The sequence below is a fragment of the Anolis sagrei genome, chromosome 2 (assembly GCF_037176765.1).
Source record: "Anolis sagrei isolate rAnoSag1 chromosome 2, rAnoSag1.mat, whole genome shotgun sequence".
NCBI classification, from domain to species: Eukaryota; Metazoa; Chordata; class Lepidosauria; order Squamata; family Dactyloidae; genus Anolis; species Anolis sagrei.
The window spans coordinates 169,405,548-169,423,083 of NC_090022.1; the positions used below are offsets into that span (position 1 = coordinate 169,405,548).

The window sequence follows — 17,536 nt, forward strand, 5'->3', positions numbered from 1 at the left end:
TGACTGTGAGAGCCGTTCAGCAGTGGAACTCTCTGCCCTGGAGTGTGGTGGAGGCTCCTTCTTTGGAAGCTTTTAAACAGAGGCTGGATGGCCATTTGTCAGGGGTGATTTGAATGCAATATTCCTGCTTCTTGGCAAGGGGTTGGACTGGATGGCCCATGAGGTCTCTTCCAACTCTTTGATTCTATTATTCTATTTTTTTTTTTTTTTTGTCGTGTCAGGAGCAACCGCTCCTGTTGTGAGAGAATTGGTGGTCTGCAATGATGTTGCCCAGGGGATGCCTGGATGATTTTTGATGTTTTATCATCTTTATGGGAGGCTTCTCTCATGTCCCCGCATGAGGAGCTGGAGCTAATAGAGGGAGCTCATCCGCCTCTCCCTGGATTCGAACCTGCGACCTGTCGGTCTTCAGTCCTGTCGGCACAGTCCTGTCAGCACAGTGCTTTAACCCACTGCGCCACCGGGGGCTCCTTATTCTATGATTCTATACCTAGATTTATTTCTAGACCTCAATATTAAAAAATTACACAAAAGCATGCACATTATCACTTTGATCCAAAGCTCATGAGTGCACCCCAGAATGTTCAAGGCCATAGAGAAAGTCCTTGCTTGCTCAGTACCTCTGTGTGTATGGGTCTCACTGTCACAAAAAAGGAAAGCTAGGAAGCAAGGAATCATAGAATAATAGAGTTGGAAGAGACCACATGGGCCATTTAGTCCAACCCCCTGCCAGGCAGGAAAAGCACATTCAAAGTATCCCTGACAGATGGGCATCCAGGCTGTGTTTAGAAGCTTCCAAGGAAGGAACCTCCATCAGGAAGGAAGGTGCAGGGTTCTGAGGTCCTACAGAGACATTTTCAGTTTCTTCCTCCTTGGCCCATTGAAGCATTTAACCCTACTCAGGAAATATATCAACACCACACATGAAAAGGTAAGTGTGCTAATCACCCCATCCATTGGAGCCCCCAGTGGCGCAGTGGGTTAAACCTCTGTGCCGGCAGGATTGAAGACCGACAGGTCGCAGGTTCGAATCCGGGGAGAAGCGGATGAGCTCCCTCTGTCAGCTCCAGCTCCCCAAGCAGGGACATGAGAAAAGCCTCCCACAAGGATGATAAAAACATCAAATCATCCGGGCGTCCCCTGGGTAACGTCCTTGCAGACGGCCAATTCTCTCACACCAGAAGCGACTTGCAGTTTCCCAAGTCACTCTTGAACCAACAAAAAAAAAACAAAAACCCATCCATAGTTAGTGTTGCCAAAGCAATTTTCCTGAAAAGAAGAGCCTGTTGGATCCATGAAGGTTCTGTCTGCGAGCAAGAACCCAGATTTTTCCTCATTTTGGCTTGCAAGGAAGGCCTCCACAAGTACAATAGGCTCTCCTCTTCAGAGGTACTGCTTTCATACAAAGAATATGGTGATAGGTAGGGTGGCACACTCTCCTCCTTGCATGTGTATTACATATCCTCACCAAATGGGATAATATGCTCCTTCTTGTCCATACTCTGTTGCTACTACAAGGTTTCATGGCAAATAGTCGCCAACTTTGTACAGGTTTTTACTCCAGAGCAGGTTGGTGCAAGAGACATTTCTCTAGATGTATTGTCGAAGGCTTTCATGACTGGAATCACTGGGGGGTTGTAGGTTTTTTAGGCTATATGGCCATGTTCTAGAGGAATTCTCTCCTGACGTTTCGCCTGCATCTATGGCAAGCATCCTCAGAGGTAGTGAGGTCTGTTGGAAATAGGAAAATGGGTTTATATATCTGTGGAATGTCCAGGGTGGGACAAAGAACTCTTGTCTGTTGGAGCTAGGTGTGAATGTTTCAACTGGCCACCTTGATTAGCATTTGATGGTCTGGCGGTTTTTTGGTGTGGCTTGTTATGCCTGGGGGAATCTTTTGTTAAGAGGTGATTAGCTGTCCCTGATTGGATTGTTGTAGGTTTTTTTTGGGCTATATTTTTGGGAAGTCGGATCTGGCCACGGTGGTCCACGCTCTTGTCACATCCCGGTTGGATTACTGCAACGCACTCTACGTGGGGTTGCCTTTGAAGACTGCTCGGAAACTTCAACTAGTCCAGCGAGAAGCAGCCAGATTGCTCACCGGAGCGGCGTACAGGGAGCACACCACCCCCCTGTTGCGTCAGCTCCACTGGCTGCCGATCCAATTCCGAGCACAATTCAAAGTGCTGGTTTTGACCTACAAAACCCTATACGGTTCTGGCCCAGTGTATTTGTCCGAACGGATCTCCCTCTACATCCCACCTCGAAGTTTAAGATCTTCTGGGGAGGCCCTGCTCTCGACCCCGCCAGTGTCACAAGTGAGGCTGGCGGGGACGAGGAGCAGGGCCTTCTCAGTGGTGGCCCCTCACCTGTGGAACTCACTCCCCGGGGAGATCAGATCGACTACTTCCCTTCTAGCGTTTAGGAAAAAACTAAAGACCTGGATGTGGGACCAAGCTTTTGGCCATGCTGACAACTAACTAAAGGACCTGTCGATAGACAAGGACAATGGAATGGAATGGATATATGGACTCTGATATATGGACTCTGACATGAGATAGTTTTTATGATTTTATTAGGTATTGATGTTTTATTTTAATTGTTGAATTGTTATATTTTGTATTGTTTGTTGTGTGATTTGGGCATCTAATTGTGCCTTTCCTGTAAGCCGCCCTGAGTCCCCCCCCCCCCCCCCGGGGTGAGAAGGGCGGGGTATAAGTAGATGAAATAAATAAAATAAATAAATATATGGACATGTTCTAGAGGCATTCTCTCCTGATGTTTCACCTACATCTATGGCAAGCATCCTCAGAACTAGTGAGGTCTGTTGGAACTAGGAAAATGGGTTTATATGTGGAATGACCAGGGTGGGACAAAGGAATCTTGGTGTGAATGTTTCAACTGACCACCTTGATATGTTTGATGTTTGATATTGTTATTGTCTATTGCTTATTGTGTATTTTCCTATTCTTGAGTTATTTTAACTGTTTTGTATTGATTATTGTTATTGCTTTTGTTTATTGATGTATTGTGGGCTCGGCCTCATGTAAGCCGCACCGAGTCCCTTGGGGAGATGGTAGCGGGGTACAAATAAATTATTATTATTATTATTATTATTATTAGCATTTGTTAGTGTCCCTGATTGTTTCCTCTCTGGAGTTTTCCTGTGTTTGGGTGCTGTTTTGCTGTTATAATTTTAGTTTTTTAATACTGGTAGCCAGATTTTGTTCATTTTCATGGTTTCCTCCTTTCTGTTGAAATTGTCCACATGTTTGTGGATTTCAATGGCTTCTCTGTGTAGTCTGGCATGGTCTAGAGTTTTTACTGTCTTATATATTTTTTTAATCGGCAAAACTTTTAGATTCTTCTTAGTGAGAATTTAACCCATATGCGAATCCTGCTCTTCAGTCAGCCAGTGGCTCAAGACGCAAGAGTTTTCCACAAGGTGAGAAAGTAGGAAATCCAAACGGAGGCCGAAAACAGCATGACCAGTTAGCCAAATGAGGAAAAGAAATGCTGGGCAAGATTTTGAAGGTGTCAGGTTCCAAGTCAAACTTGGGAAAATTCCTTCATGCCAACTGAACCTAACGGAACATGTCCAAATTGAATTTCTTCTGCATGCTTTCTGCCCATTCCAGCATTTTGCCCCATTCAGTACCTTTTAGCCTATGATCCAAGTACTCCAGAATAACCCGAATGACCTGGACGATAGCTAGAATTAGAGACCCAAAGGCCAATGAGCCTGTGTGATACCTGTTGTAAAAGGATGGAAGGAAGGAGTAAAAAATGCATTAGCATGAGCAACTGAGATTTTTTTCCCCTTAAAGAACAGAGCGATAATTTATCCATTTAATAATTTTAAAAAAACCTAGTATCTTAGAAGAAATCACTAAGCCTTCTAGATTTTTTGGGGGTAAGTATAACATTTCCCTGAATATGCATTCATAAGTAAGGCCTTCTCAAACTCCCTTAAAACATTTCCCTCACAACACCACACACTTAAAATTTACCAGAATGAGATGATTATGATTCAGAGAGACATAAAAATCATGAATGAGGTTTCACTCTCTGGAATCATATTTAAGAAACAATTCCCAAGTTATTAAAGGTCCTGGAAAATTTAAAAAAACATTTTCTGATACAACAGTGAATGAATGCTCTGTTGCACTCAAGTCAGCAAAGACACCCCATTTGGTCCAGAATACAGATAATTCAGCACTGTCTCTGCACTATTGTATAATTTTAAGTCTCCTCTTGTGTTTATGTATCTGAACCCCCATAGCCCATCCCATCTTTCAAGAGGCCAACGGTGCTTTTTTCCACCCCAGCCCACCTGGATCCTTTTACCTGAGTGCTCGGCCAAAGGAAGAAAAGAGGGGGAATGCAGGCATGTCATCTGGTTTCTTAAAGGCCCAATAGTAGGAGGCAAAGGCTCCAGCCAGTGTGACCTGGCCTAAGGCAATGACAAAGTTGGCCAGCCAGAAGAACATGAAGACATTGTAGATCTGGAAGATGATGAGGTACTTGTGGTAGGCGGTCTCACCACCATAGAAGGCAAAGAGGCAACGGGCATCTGGGCACTGCTTGGTGATGTTGGAAGTATTGAAGGTCTGAAAGGAAGGGAGAAAATGATTAAGTCTCAGCAACTCTGGTACCGTAAAAACTGGGCTATTAGACGACTTTCTAAGCCTTTAAAATCCTTTGAAAAGTTGGGGGTCGTCTAATCTCCCGGATATAGCAGATGACAAATGGTAGCGACACTGGAGCCGAAGCAGCCGAGTCAGTGGATGAGAACCTCCGCTCGCAGCGGCCTGCTTGCCTGACTTCCAGGGCTACACAGGCCAGCGCTGGTGAGCGCGCCCGCCCGCCCCTGGTGCTGCCAGCGAGGCTTCCAGCCTCTGTCTTGAGCCTCCAGGAGCAGCGTGGCGCAGGCCTGACGCTCCATCGGGCCCCAGCTGGGCTCGGTGAGGAAAGAGGCAGCGTGAGGAAGGAGGCTGGAGGGCAGCCTTTCTCACTCTGCGTCCCTCCTTCCTGGGCCAAATCGGGGCCAAGGGAGCGTCTGGCCTGCACCGCGCTGCTGCTGCTGCTGCCTCCAGTGCCGAGGAAGGCATCTGTGGGGTGAGGGAAGTGGAGGGAAAGGTGCACACCTGCGGAGACCTGCACTGGGGTAAGCAGCAAGCAGACTTTAGCCTGTGCAGGCCTCCGCAAGTGTGCACCTTTCCCTCCTCTTCCCTCGCCCCGCAGATGCCTTCCTCAGTGCTGCAGGCAGGAAAGGTGTGTGAGGGAGGGAAAGGTGCGCCCCTTTCCCTCCTCTCTCACCCCATGAGCACCTTTACCATCGCTGCCAAGGAAGGCATGCGCGGGGTGAGAGAGAAGGGGGAGAGGTGCGTGCCTTTCCCTCTCTTGCCCCATGTGCAGCTTTTCTGCCTCCTCGCACCGTGGTTGCGCAGGGGCCGAGAGAGGAGGATAGCAAAGCCGCCGGGGCTCCCTTCTCCTCTGTCGTCGCTGCTGCTGCCGAGGAAGGAGGCGGGGGGGAGGGGGGAGCAGGGAAAGACAGAAGGGGGTTGGAGCAGATGGCCCTTGGGATCTCTTCCAACCCCTTTATTAATGTTGTTGTTATTTTTGAAGCTGGGTGGCCGTCTGTTGGGTGCTTTATGCATTTGCTGCATGAAGGCAGAAGGGGGCTGGACTAGATGGCCCTTGGGATCTCTTCCAACTCTTATTAGTATGATTATTATTATTATTATTGAGAAAGGTTGGCTATCTGTCAGGGGTGTTTTGATTGTGCTCCTGCTGCATTAAGGCAGAAGGGGGTTGGACTAGATGGCCCTTGGGGTCTCCTCAGACTTATTAGTATGAATCTTATTGTTGTTGTTATTATTATTATTATTATTATTATTATTGAGAAAGGTTGGCTGTCTGCCAGGGTTGCTTTGATTGCGCTCCTGCTGCATTAAGGCAGAAGGGGGTTGGACTAGATGGCCCTTGGGGTCTCTTCCAACCCTTATTAATATGAATGTTATTATTATTATTATTATTATTATTGAGAAAGGTTGGCTGTCTGTCAGGGGTGTTTTGATTGTGCTTCTGCTGCATTAAGGCAGAAGGGGGTTGGACTAGATGGCCCTTGGGGTCTCCTCAGACTTATTAGTATGAATCTTATTGTTGTTGTTATTATTATTATTATTATTATTATTGAGAAAGGTTGGCTGTCTGCCAGGGTTGCTTTGATTGTGCTCCTGCTGAATTAAGGCAGAAGGGGGTTGGACTAGATGGCCCTTGGGGTCTCTTCCAACTCTTTATTAGTATTAATGTTGTTGTTGTTGTTGTTGAGGCTGGGTGGCCATCTGTCAGGGGCGCTTTGTATTGTATTAAGGCAGAATGAAGGGTGTTGGACTAGATGGCCGTTAGAGCTCCCTTCCAACTCTATTATTATTATTATTATCATTATCATTATTATTCATGTTAATATTAAGGCTGGATGGCCATCTGTCAGGGGTGCTTTGATTGTACTTTCCCTCCATGAAGGCAGAATGAAAGGGGTTGGACTAGATGGTCTTTAGAGCTCCCTTCCAACTTTATTATTATTATTATTATTATTCATGTTAATATTAAGGCTGGATGGCCATCTGTCAGGGGTGCTTTGATTTTGCTTTCCCTACATGATGGCAAAATGAAGGGGGTTGGACTAAATGGCCTTTAGAGGTCCCTCCCAACTTTAGGATTCTGTGAAAGAGATCTTCGTCAACCACAATCCAATAGTGTGATGCTGCAGCTGAAAAGGCCAATGCCATTTTAGGCTGCGTCAATAGGAGAAGCCTGAGAGAAGGCAAAAGGGAACTGATAATGGCACTTTACCTCGGCTAGTTTTTTAATTGCTTTAAATGAGTATTGTTTATTGCAACTGTTTATTTTAACTTATTGCCAGCATGATGTAAAGGACCCAGAGTGTAAATGAAATTCAAGGAGAAAGAGCAACTGTAATGTACAATGTAAGGTACAATGTCCCTCTCATAGGAACCTGCTTCTCATAAGCATTTGAATTAAAATTACCATATTGAATTCAAATCTGATTTTTAATTTTTTTTTATTTAGTGTGCATTGGAAGGGGGGTGGTCTTATATGGCAAGTATATGCTAAACTCTATATTTTAACTGGAAAAGTTGGGGGTCGTCTTATACGCCCAGTCGTCTTATATGCCGGAATATACGGTAGTTGGAACCAGACCCAGACTCAGTCTTCCTCTGTGGTCATGTAGGGTGAGGCAGCATAACTTCCTTTTTTCAAAACTTAATAAAACCCATTGTATGAATCAGATTTTTTATTTTTTTTATAATGTAGGTTCATTCCTAAAGTTTTGTTTTACATAGTTTTGAAGATCAAATTAGGTAGGTGACGTCCCCCATTCTCCATACACTGAGTAAACCGATTTCTGGCATTTGTCGTGACTCTTGCCAGCATAGCAGGCGTTATGTTGGCAATTTCTTCCTGGATGTTGGTCTTCAAATCTTGTAGGGTCCTTGGATGGTTCACAGAAACACGGGATTTCAAAAAAACCCACAGAAAAAAATCACAAGGGGCCAAATCTGGAGAGCGGGCCAGCCACTCCAAATCTGCTCAAAAAGTAGGCCTCAATGGCAAAAGCACGCTCCTCACTGTTCCAACGCATGATGGCGACTGAACTGTGTCAGGACAAAACTTTAAACTCCAGTCTCTCGAATGAGACCAGTAGCGCTCCACTACGTCTTCAACCGACTGAATGGCGCGCATTTTTAGAAAAGGAAGTTATGCTGCCTCACCCTGTATTTGTACTATATTTCCCCTCAGAAATACAAAAGGGAGTTTTTTGGACACCTTTCCCATACCAGGATGATGGCTGAATGACAGAACCTTAAAAGCCAATACTTGGGACTACCCGAGATTGATCTCGACATGGGAACATGGAGGGCAGAAAGCCACTTCCAAAGCTTGGTAAATCTTTATTCCTTCAGCCCTCTTTCTCAACTACACTTATCCTTCGTGGGGATAATAATAATAATAATCATCATCATCATCTTTATTTATATCCCGCCACATCTCCCAAAAGGGACTCGGGGCGACTCACAAGACACTTCAAGTGCAATATAACATAAATGGTACATGAGTATAAAACAATATACTGAACATAAAACTGAACACCCAAGACTCATTTATACCTGTCCAAGAAACAAGAGCAGAAGCACAGGTGACCTTTCATTGAAGAGAAAGGAGAGTGCAACACTTTTAATATCACAGTTTCTGAAGCTGGTGCCCAACAGCAGAAAGAAAAGCAGGGAAGGAGGAGAGCTGGTTTGACCCAAACTCTTCAAAACTCCCTATGGCAGATGGCCACAAGGCTAGATGTTATGATACTTCATCTTGTTGATGGGAAGCTTCCCACCGGAGTGGAAATAATCTATCGGACAGATAGCAAGTTATTTAACCACAGCAGACTGAAAGCCAAAACCAAGGTTACAACAACATCTGTTATAGAACTGCAGTATGCTGATGACAACGTCGTTTGTGTGCATTCAGAAGAAGACCTACAAGCCACTCTAAACACCTTCGCAGAAACATACGAGAAGTTCAGCCTGTCATTGAATATCGAGAAAACCAAAGTCCTCCTCCAGCAGTCACCAGCCAGTCCCTCTCCAATGCCAGAGATACAGCTTAATGGTGTAACATTAGAAAATGTTGACCATTTCTGATACTTTGGCAGCCACCTCTCCACCAAGGTCAACATTAACACCGAGATACAACACCACCTGAGCTCTGCAAGTGCAGCATTTTTCTGAGTGAAGTAGAGAGTGTTTGAGGACTGGGACATCCGTAGCAATACCAAGGTGCTTGTTTATAAAGCTATTGTCTTCCCAACCCTGCTATATGCCTGCAAAACGTGGACTATCTACAGACATCACACGTAACTTCTGGAACGATTCCATCAGCGCTGCCTCCGGAAATTCCTGCAAATCTCTTGGGAAGACAAGCGGACAAACGTCAGTGTGCTGGAAGAAACAAAGACCACCAGCATTGAAGCAATGGTCCTCCGCCATCAACTCCGCTGGACCGGCCATACTGTCTGGATGCCCGACCACAAATATTTAATATTTGTATGTATGTGTTTTATCCTGTATTATTTATTCAATGTAAATCGCCTAGAGCATCTCAGATGGAGGGCGATTAATAAGTAATTAAAGATGATGATGATGATGACGACGACGACGATGATCTCCCAAAGCAGTTGCTCTACTCCGAACTCAAGAACAGAAAACAGAATGTTGGTGGGCAGGAAAATAGATTGAAAGATGGGCTCAAAGCCAACCTTAAAAACTCTGGCATAGACACTGAGAACTGGGAAGCCCTGGCCTGTGAGCGCTCCAGCTGGAGGTCAGCTGTGACCAGCAGTGCTGCAGAATTTGAAGAGGCACCAATGGAGGGCAAAAGAGAGCAACGTGCCAAGAGGAAGGCATGTCAAGCCAACCCCGATGGGGACCGCCTTCCACCTGGAAACCAATATCCTCACTGCGGGAGACGATGCAGATCAAGAATAGGGCTCCACAGTCACCTAAGGACCCACCCTGGAAGATTATCCTACTCGGACAACGAGGGATTGCCTAAGTAAGTAAGTAGATGTTATGAGTTGATGAGATACATCCCCTGGATGCCTTTCGTGCTTCCAGCAACTCACACTCAACGGCAGCCAATCTGCGACATTCTGCAGACATTTGAGGCCTTCAAACAGTTTTCAAGTGCACCCCCATGAAGAGAACACTATAGCATTCCTGGGCACATCTCCCTCATCTCTGTTATTTAACAGTTCATTCAGCAACTATTTAGATTACTTCTCACCTCTGGGTTGCAGGTCTTTCCAGCATAAGCGCACTCCGTCTCGTTAAATACCTTGTAGATAGCTTCGTTAGAGGTAGACAAGAAACTGAAAGCAGTCAAGGGCTCTATGTGATAGGACTGTACAGCTCATTCCTGCCTATATGATGAGCTTGAGTGAACTAAGCAGTTTGCTGGTATCCCATCTCCCAATTATCTATTTGCCCAAGTTTGATGTGGGGAGGGGGAGCCAAGGAAGGATACACTGCTGTGCTCGCCCAGTAAGCGATGCAGAGGCACACCAGGAAGAAAGTGCAGAGGGGAAACAGCAAGGATGTCATGACGTGACCAATAGCCCTGTCAGAGAGATGGGGAAGGGGGAGAAAAGATGGTACAAGTCAGTTCCAAGGCTTTGATCTGTCCAGCTGCAAGACACCTCTCTAAAAATGTTATATTTTGGCCTCGGTGTGAGCTGGCTCCCTTACAATGACACCATGCACAGTTAGCAGATTTCAACTCTGAGAATACCTAACTAAGCTTGCATACTCTCCCGTAAACCCTAGCAAATCAAATTACCACCTGGTGTGTTGAGATGACTATTCTAACTAGCCAACTTCAGTCCATTGAGAACCAAGATCCCCACAGGAGACAAGACTCTCTGGAATTGTCCACTTCCAGGCAAAAACCATTTTATTCTGGGTTGTTGTAGGTTTTTTTTGGGTTATATGGCCATGTTCTAGAGGCATTCTCTCCTGATGTTTCGCCTGCATCTATGGCAAGCATCCTCAGAGGTTGTGAGGTCTGTTGGAACTAGGAAAATGGGTTTATATATCTATGGAATGACCAGGGTGGGACAAAGAACTCTTGTCGGTTGGAGGTAGGTGGGAATGTTTCAACTGACCACCTTGATTAGCATTTGATGGCCTCTAATCACCTCTCAACAAAAGATTGCCCCAGGCACTAACAAGCCATACCAAACAACTGCCAGGCCATCAAATGCACCAGGATTGTGGCGCAGCTGGCTGAGTGTCAGCTGCATTAAGATCACTCTGACCAAAAGGTCATGAGTTCGAAGCCAGCCCGGGTTGGAGTGGGTTTCCAACCCACTGTGTAGCCTGTTGTCGACCTTTGCAACCCGAAAGACAGTTGCATCTGTCAAGTAGGAAAATTAGGTACGACCTTAAAAGTGTGGGGAGGCTAAATTAACTGATTTATGAGGCCATAAAGAAAACTCCAGCAAAGCATTCCAGCAGGGAAGCATGCAGTGAATGCGGAAGTGCTTCATCAGCGTCGCAGATGGATGATGAAAGCGACAGCTCCCCTGGTGGCCAGGAAAAGTTAAATAGCCTCTGTGTATGTCTGTATATGTTTGTATGTCAAAAATTGGCATTGAATGTTTGCCATATATGTGTACACTGTAATCTGCCCTGAGTCCCCTGCCGGGTGAGAAGGGCAGAATACAAAAGCTGTAAATAAATAAATAAATAAATAAATAAATATAAATAAATAAAATAATAAATGTTTTGACTGACCACCTTGATTAGCATTTGATGGCCTCTAATCACCTCTCAACAAAAGATTGCCCCAGGCACTAACAAGCCACATCAAAAAACTGCCAGGCCATCAAATGCTAGTCAAGGTGGTCAGTTGAAACATTCACACCTAGTTCCAACAGACAAGAGTTCTTTGTCCCACCCTCATCATTCCACAGACATATAAACCATTTTCCTAGTTTCCAACAGACCTCACTACCTCTGAGGATGCTTGCCATAGATGCAGGCGAAATGTCAGGGAGAATGCCTCTAGAACATGGCCATATAGCCCGAAAAAACCTACAACAACCCAGTGATTCTGACCATGAAAGCCTTCAACAATCCATTTTATTCTGACAGGGACTTGAGCATTAATTGGTCTTCACAAAAGAGTATTTCAATTGTGTGCTTGCTGTACTTTAATTCTTTTAATTATGCTTTAAACATTTTTAAATTGTCTTAAATTAGTGCTGTTTTAACAGTTTAATTGTTCAGTTCTTGTGGGGTTTTTCGGGCTATAGGGCCATGTTCTAGAGGCATTTCTCCTGACGTTTTGCCTGCATCTATGGCAAGCATCCTCAGAGGTGAGGTCTGCTGGAACTGGGAAAAAAGGGGTTTATATATCTGTGGAATGACCAGGGTGAGACAAAGGGCTTTTGTAAGTTGGGCTAGGTGTGAATCTTTCAACTGACCACCTTGATTAGCATACAATGGGCTGACTGTGCCTGGAGCAAACTCTTCTTGAAAGGTGATTAGATGTCCCTGCCTGTTTTTTTCTCTGCTGTTTTTGCTGTTGCAATTTGTTATTTTATCATTTTCTTTACATAAAGCAGTACCACTTCCAGAATGCAAAAAAAGCTGAGAATAAGGAAAAAGAAACAGGGACAATACATCACAAAAATATGCTACAATGATAAAAGTTTACACCAAGGAGAGGGACATCATTGACCAATTCAAACAAATTCTACAAAAACCTATACACTAGAAAATAAATAAAAGAAGATGACATAACACAATACCTGAGAAAACAAAAGTTAAATAATATCTCGGATCACCATAGGGAAACGTTAAACAAGGAGATCACGATACAAGAAATTCAAAGAGCAATAAAGAAATTGAACCCGTCTAAAGCCCCGAGCCCAGATGGGTTCTCCGCCTTATTCAACAAAACTTTCAAAACAGAGCTGATTCAGTGTCTGAGAAAGGTTATGAATCATCCACTAACGTTCCAAAAAATTCCATAATCTTGGAAACAAGCATGTATAATACTAATACACAATTCTGCTACCATTTCAAATTGCCTTTCTGGTGCTGTGCAATCTTACTAGATTTTCCAGTAGATACTAGAACAAAATTACTCTCGAAAAGTTATAAAGGAAAGGATGCCGAAGGACCACTGTTGCAAAGAGACCCATCTCAACCTCACCTGCTGGCTTCCTTGATCAGTGCAATGGCAATGAGGATCCTTTTGCGCAGGAAGATGAGGAGCAAGATGATGATAACCTCCACAATGCAGAGGATGATCACTGGAGAAAAGATATTTAAGAGATGTTTTTTATGGACAAAACATTATTCCAGTCAGCTTTCAGCAGCTTCTAAGAAAACTATAGTGACACAGAGTGTGGTACTGAACAACCTCTCGATAATACCTCAGCCTGTTTATTATTAATATGGTGGCAGTGGAAATCTTTTGAAGAATCATTTTGAGTCTCTCAGTTCCAGTGGTTCCCAGTTTCTAACTTCTAAGTATTCCGTTGGTTCAACAACCATACTCCCTCTATATTTTGGTGAGCTAGTTTGTAGTGGAGGTGTCATCGTTATAATTTGGCTGAGCAGCATTGTGGGATTATTTTTCTATATTTCCCCATGTGATAAAATGGTTGGCAGTGGTGTGATTGTTATAATTTGGTTGTAGCAGTGGGTTTGTTATAGGTACCAATTAAACACTTAATTAAACAGGGATGGAAGTTGCGTTCCTGCCTTGACTTCGTTACATCCAGGCCAGGGTGGTCCATGCCTTAGTCACCTTCAGATTGGACTACTGTAATGCACTCTACGTGGGGCTGCCCTTGAAAACGGCCCGGAAATTTCAATTGGTCCAACGGGCAGCGGCCAGGTTGTTAACTGGGGCTCCTTACAGGGAGCGGTCAACCCTCCTGTTTAAGGAGCTCCAATGGCTGCCATTCATCTTCCGGTTCCAATTCAATGTGCAGGTTCTTATCTACAAAGCCCTAAATGGTTTGGGACCTGCCTACCTGCGTGACCGCATTTCTGTGTATGAACCCACATGATCTTTTCGTTCATCTGGAGAGGCCCTGCTCGCGCTCCCACCTCCAACGCAGATGCGATTGGTGGGGACGAGGGAGAGGGCCTTTTCGGTGGTGGCCCCTTGACTCTGGAACTCACTCCCCAAGGACGTCAGGCATGCCCCAACTTTGGCAATCTTAAGGAGGAGCCTGAAAATGTTGTTGTTCCAGAATAAGGAAACTCTCAGCAATATGTCCCTAACTGCACTTTATTAATGACTTTATTAAACATGAGGGACTGGATTAAGGGGTCACAGCATTAGGAAGGTGGAGAAACACTGACCTAAAGGGACATATATTCACAACTGGTGGAATGTGCTAAATTGCAAAGGTTTGGTCAGAACATAGTTCAAGGAATTAATAAAATATTGAGGAAATATCTGATTTGGAATAAGGAAAAATGTATCACACAAAATGTATAAAAATGGCATTTAGAGGACAAATACTGTTTAATAGGGCTGGGCGGTTTCGTTTCGTAATTTCGTAATTCGTTAAAAATTCATTTTTTTTTTATAATGAAGCGATATTGAACCATTCAGGAGCAACTAAAAAACGAAACGAATTTTTCCAATTCGTTTCGGAATTGTTTCGGAATTGATTTGTAAATGTTTCGTTATTATTTCCGCATGTCTGGTGCAAGTTTTAGGGTTGCTGTTTGTTTTCTCAGTGAAAAAATATATAATTATCACACCAACAGTCAACAACAGAGGGAGAGGGAAGCTTCAGAAGTTTTTTTAGCATATTGCGCGATTGCGGCCGCCATTAACGAATCGATTTGTAATCGATTCATAATTGTTTCGTAATTGTTTTATGATTTCCGAAATTTCGTAAATATCGAACTTTTTTAAAGGAAAATTTCGGAATTCTTTTAAATAACGAAACGTAAAAAAACCCTAAAAACGAATCGAGTTTAGAAACAAATTTTTCCGTGTTTGGACAGCCCTACTGTTTAACAAAGTGGTTATTAAAAGGCTCACAAACAGTAATAGGATAGAATTGGAAAGAGGCATAACAGCGGGATTTTGTAAGTGGAAACAAGGTGTAGCACAGTGGTTCTCAACCTTCCTAATGCCGTGACCCCTTAATACAGTTCCTCATGTTGTGGTGACCCCCAAGCATAATATTGTTTTTGTTGCTACTTCATAACAGTCATTTTACTACTGTTATACATCATAATGTAAATATCAGATATGCAAGATGTATTTTCATTCACTGGACCAAACTGGGCACAAATACCCAATGCAACCACATGTAAATGCTAGTGGGGTTGGGGGAGGATCGATTTTGTCATTTGGGAGTTGTAGTTGCTGGGATTTATAGTTCACCTATAATCAAAGAGCATTCTGAACTCCACCAGCGATGGATTTGAACCTAATTTGCCACACAGAACTCCCATGGCCAACGGAAAACATTGGACGAGTTTGGTGGGTATTGACCTTGAGTTTGGGAGTTGTAGTTCACCTATATCCAGAGAGCACTGTGGACTCATGCAATGGTGGATTTGGACCAAACTTGGCACAAATACTCAATATGCGCAAATGTGAACACTGGTGGAGCTTGGGGAAAATAGACCTTGACTTTTGGGAGTTGTAGTTGCTGGGATTTATAGTTCATTACAATCAAAGAACATTCTGAACTCCACCAACGATAGAATTGGCTCAAACTTCCCACCTGGAATCCCCATGACCATCAGGAAATACTGTGTTTTCTGATGGTCTTTGGCGACCCCTCTGACACCCCTTCGCGACCCCCTCAGGGGTCCCGACCCCCAGGTTGAGAAACACTGGTGTAGCAGATTGTATGAAATTTGATCAATAAGTAAAAAAAAGGGCTACATATAACAACCAGGTAGATGAAGGTGCTGGGATTAGAAATTAGGAAAAATGAATGGATTATGTGAATAGGATAGATGGGAACAATGAACTGAAAGATACAATTAAAACGATCCTCTACATGAAAGGTAAAAGGATATTAAAATAAATAGCTAGGTTGTTCCAGAAAAGGGGGGAGGGGTGAAAGGAGCCAAGTATAGAAGATTTGATATGTGGAATATGGTGAGTTGATTAAGTTATTGAATGTTATAAGTGATGTGGCATTTATTTTTTGTTTCTTCTTCTTTAAAAATAGTAATTAATAAAAGTTGTATTTGCTTTTTTTGAAAAAAAACAACAAACATAACCAAAATGATTACAGCTTGAGATCGTCCTCGTTGCCTGCACCTATAACAGAACAAAGGAGCATTCAAGCGACAAAGACAGGCAGAAGGAAGAGCACTAAGGAAGATGTACTTACTGAAGGCCAGCCAGGTTTGCCTCAGGTGGAGATAAACACGGAGATCTGTCTGGAATCCAAGCTCGCTCAAGGTGACGTCAGAACCAGCCTGTCCTTTGAGCTGGGCATATTCCATGTAACAGTGGAAGATACCTATAAGAAAAAAGCAGCTGTCAGAGCAAAGGCCGATCTGGCCGGGGTGGTCCATGCCTTGGTCACCTCCAGATTGGACTACTGCAATGCGCTCTACGTGGGGCTGCCCTTGAAAACGGCTCGGAAGTTCCAACTGGTCCAACGAACAGAAGCCAGGATGTTAACTGGGGCCCCTTACAGAGAGAGGTCAACCCTCCTGTTCAAGGAGCTCCACTGGCTGCCGTTTATTTTCCAAGCCCAATTTAAGGTGCAGGTGCTTACCTACAAAGCCCTGAACAGTTTGGGATCATCCTACCTGCGTGACCGCATCTCCGTCTACGAACCCACGTCTTCACTTTGGTCATCTGGAGAGGCCCTGCTCGTGATCCCACCTGCGTCACAAGCGCGTTTGGTGGGGACACGAGACAGGGCCTTTTCTGTGGTGGCCCCCCGGCTCTGGAACACTCTCCCCAAAGATCTTAGACAGGCCCCTACATTGGCAGTCTTCAGAAAGAACTTGAAGACCTGGCTGTTCCAATGTGCCTTCCCAGAATAGGAAATCTCCAATACCAAGTCCCATAAGCATTTTATTAGAACCAAGATTGTTGCACATCGCACTCTGCACTTGTCCTATAAGCCTTATATACCACCTGTCACATCAGCACTTTTAATCTTGTACCCATTACTATGGCCCGGCCCAGTTCTATTGTGTCTTAGTGTATTGTTTATTGCTTGTTGTTTATATTGCTTGAATTGTTTTTAATTTGCCTTAGGTTTTGTATTGTTATATTGTGTGTTGAGGCCTTGGCCTTTGTAAGCCGCATTGAGTCCTTTGGGAGATGCTAGCGGGGTACAAATAAAGTTTAATAATAATAATAATAATAATAATAATAATAATAATAATAATAGAGGGAACAGAAATATTGTAAGGAGAAAAATTTAGCTAGGCAGCAGAAAGCATGCTCTGCTATGCATCATAAGGACAAAAGACATGTTAACATCAAGGGTCTCCAACTTTAGTTGGACCATGTTCCACCCCTGGATCCAGGGAGGGCTAGGCCAGTCCCAAAGAAGGCAAAGAAAAGGGATGAGAAGAACCCAAACCAGATGTGTCCAGATGCTGGTTTTAGTTTTGAGGATGGTTTGGTAATACAAAATAAAGTCAGGGAGCTGCCCCAACATTTATAGGAAAATTACCATACCTGGAAAGTGTGGCCAACAATTTGCCATTTGCCCAACTCTAGGCCAAACCCTTGGTGAGAGAACAAAAACTTCACTCTTCCCCACCTGCCAGGCTGGAACTACACTGTCCTACATCCACGCTCTCATTGCATCCAGGATAGACTACTGTAACGCGCTCTACGTGGGGTTGCCTTTGAAGACTGTTCGGAAGCTTCAAATAGTCCAACAAGAGGCAGCCAGGTTAATAACTGGGGCTGCATACAGGGAGCA

General features: G+C 44.1%; 1 protein-coding gene and 1 long non-coding RNA gene across 4 annotated transcripts in view; one reads left to right on the forward strand and one right to left on the reverse strand.

Moving 5' to 3' along the window:
* The window catches only part of SLC44A2 (solute carrier family 44 member 2 (CTL2 blood group)), an 85,029-nt gene that overhangs the window by 16,898 nt on the left and 50,595 nt on the right, over window positions 1-17,536 (reverse strand). For all 3 annotated transcript variants that reach the window (XM_067464085.1, XM_060763496.2, XM_060763494.2), the window contains exons 11-16: window positions 15,974-16,105; window positions 12,802-12,901; window positions 10,108-10,200; window positions 9,868-9,952; window positions 4,348-4,610; window positions 3,659-3,753 (exon numbers count right to left, since the gene is read on the reverse strand). In XM_067464085.1, coding sequence (XP_067320186.1) covers window positions 3,659-3,753; window positions 4,348-4,610; window positions 9,868-9,952; window positions 10,108-10,200; window positions 12,802-12,901; window positions 15,974-16,105 — 768 coding nt within the window. The remainder of the gene's footprint in view (window positions 1-3,658; window positions 3,754-4,347; window positions 4,611-9,867; window positions 9,953-10,107; window positions 10,201-12,801; window positions 12,902-15,973; window positions 16,106-17,536) is intronic.
* LOC137096099 (uncharacterized) overlaps window positions 7,263-17,536 on the forward strand; it is a 138,420-nt gene continuing 128,146 nt past the window's right edge. The window contains exon 1 of the long non-coding RNA XR_010909267.1: window positions 7,263-7,516. This is a non-coding gene — a long non-coding RNA (uncharacterized lncRNA). The remainder of the gene's footprint in view (window positions 7,517-17,536) is intronic.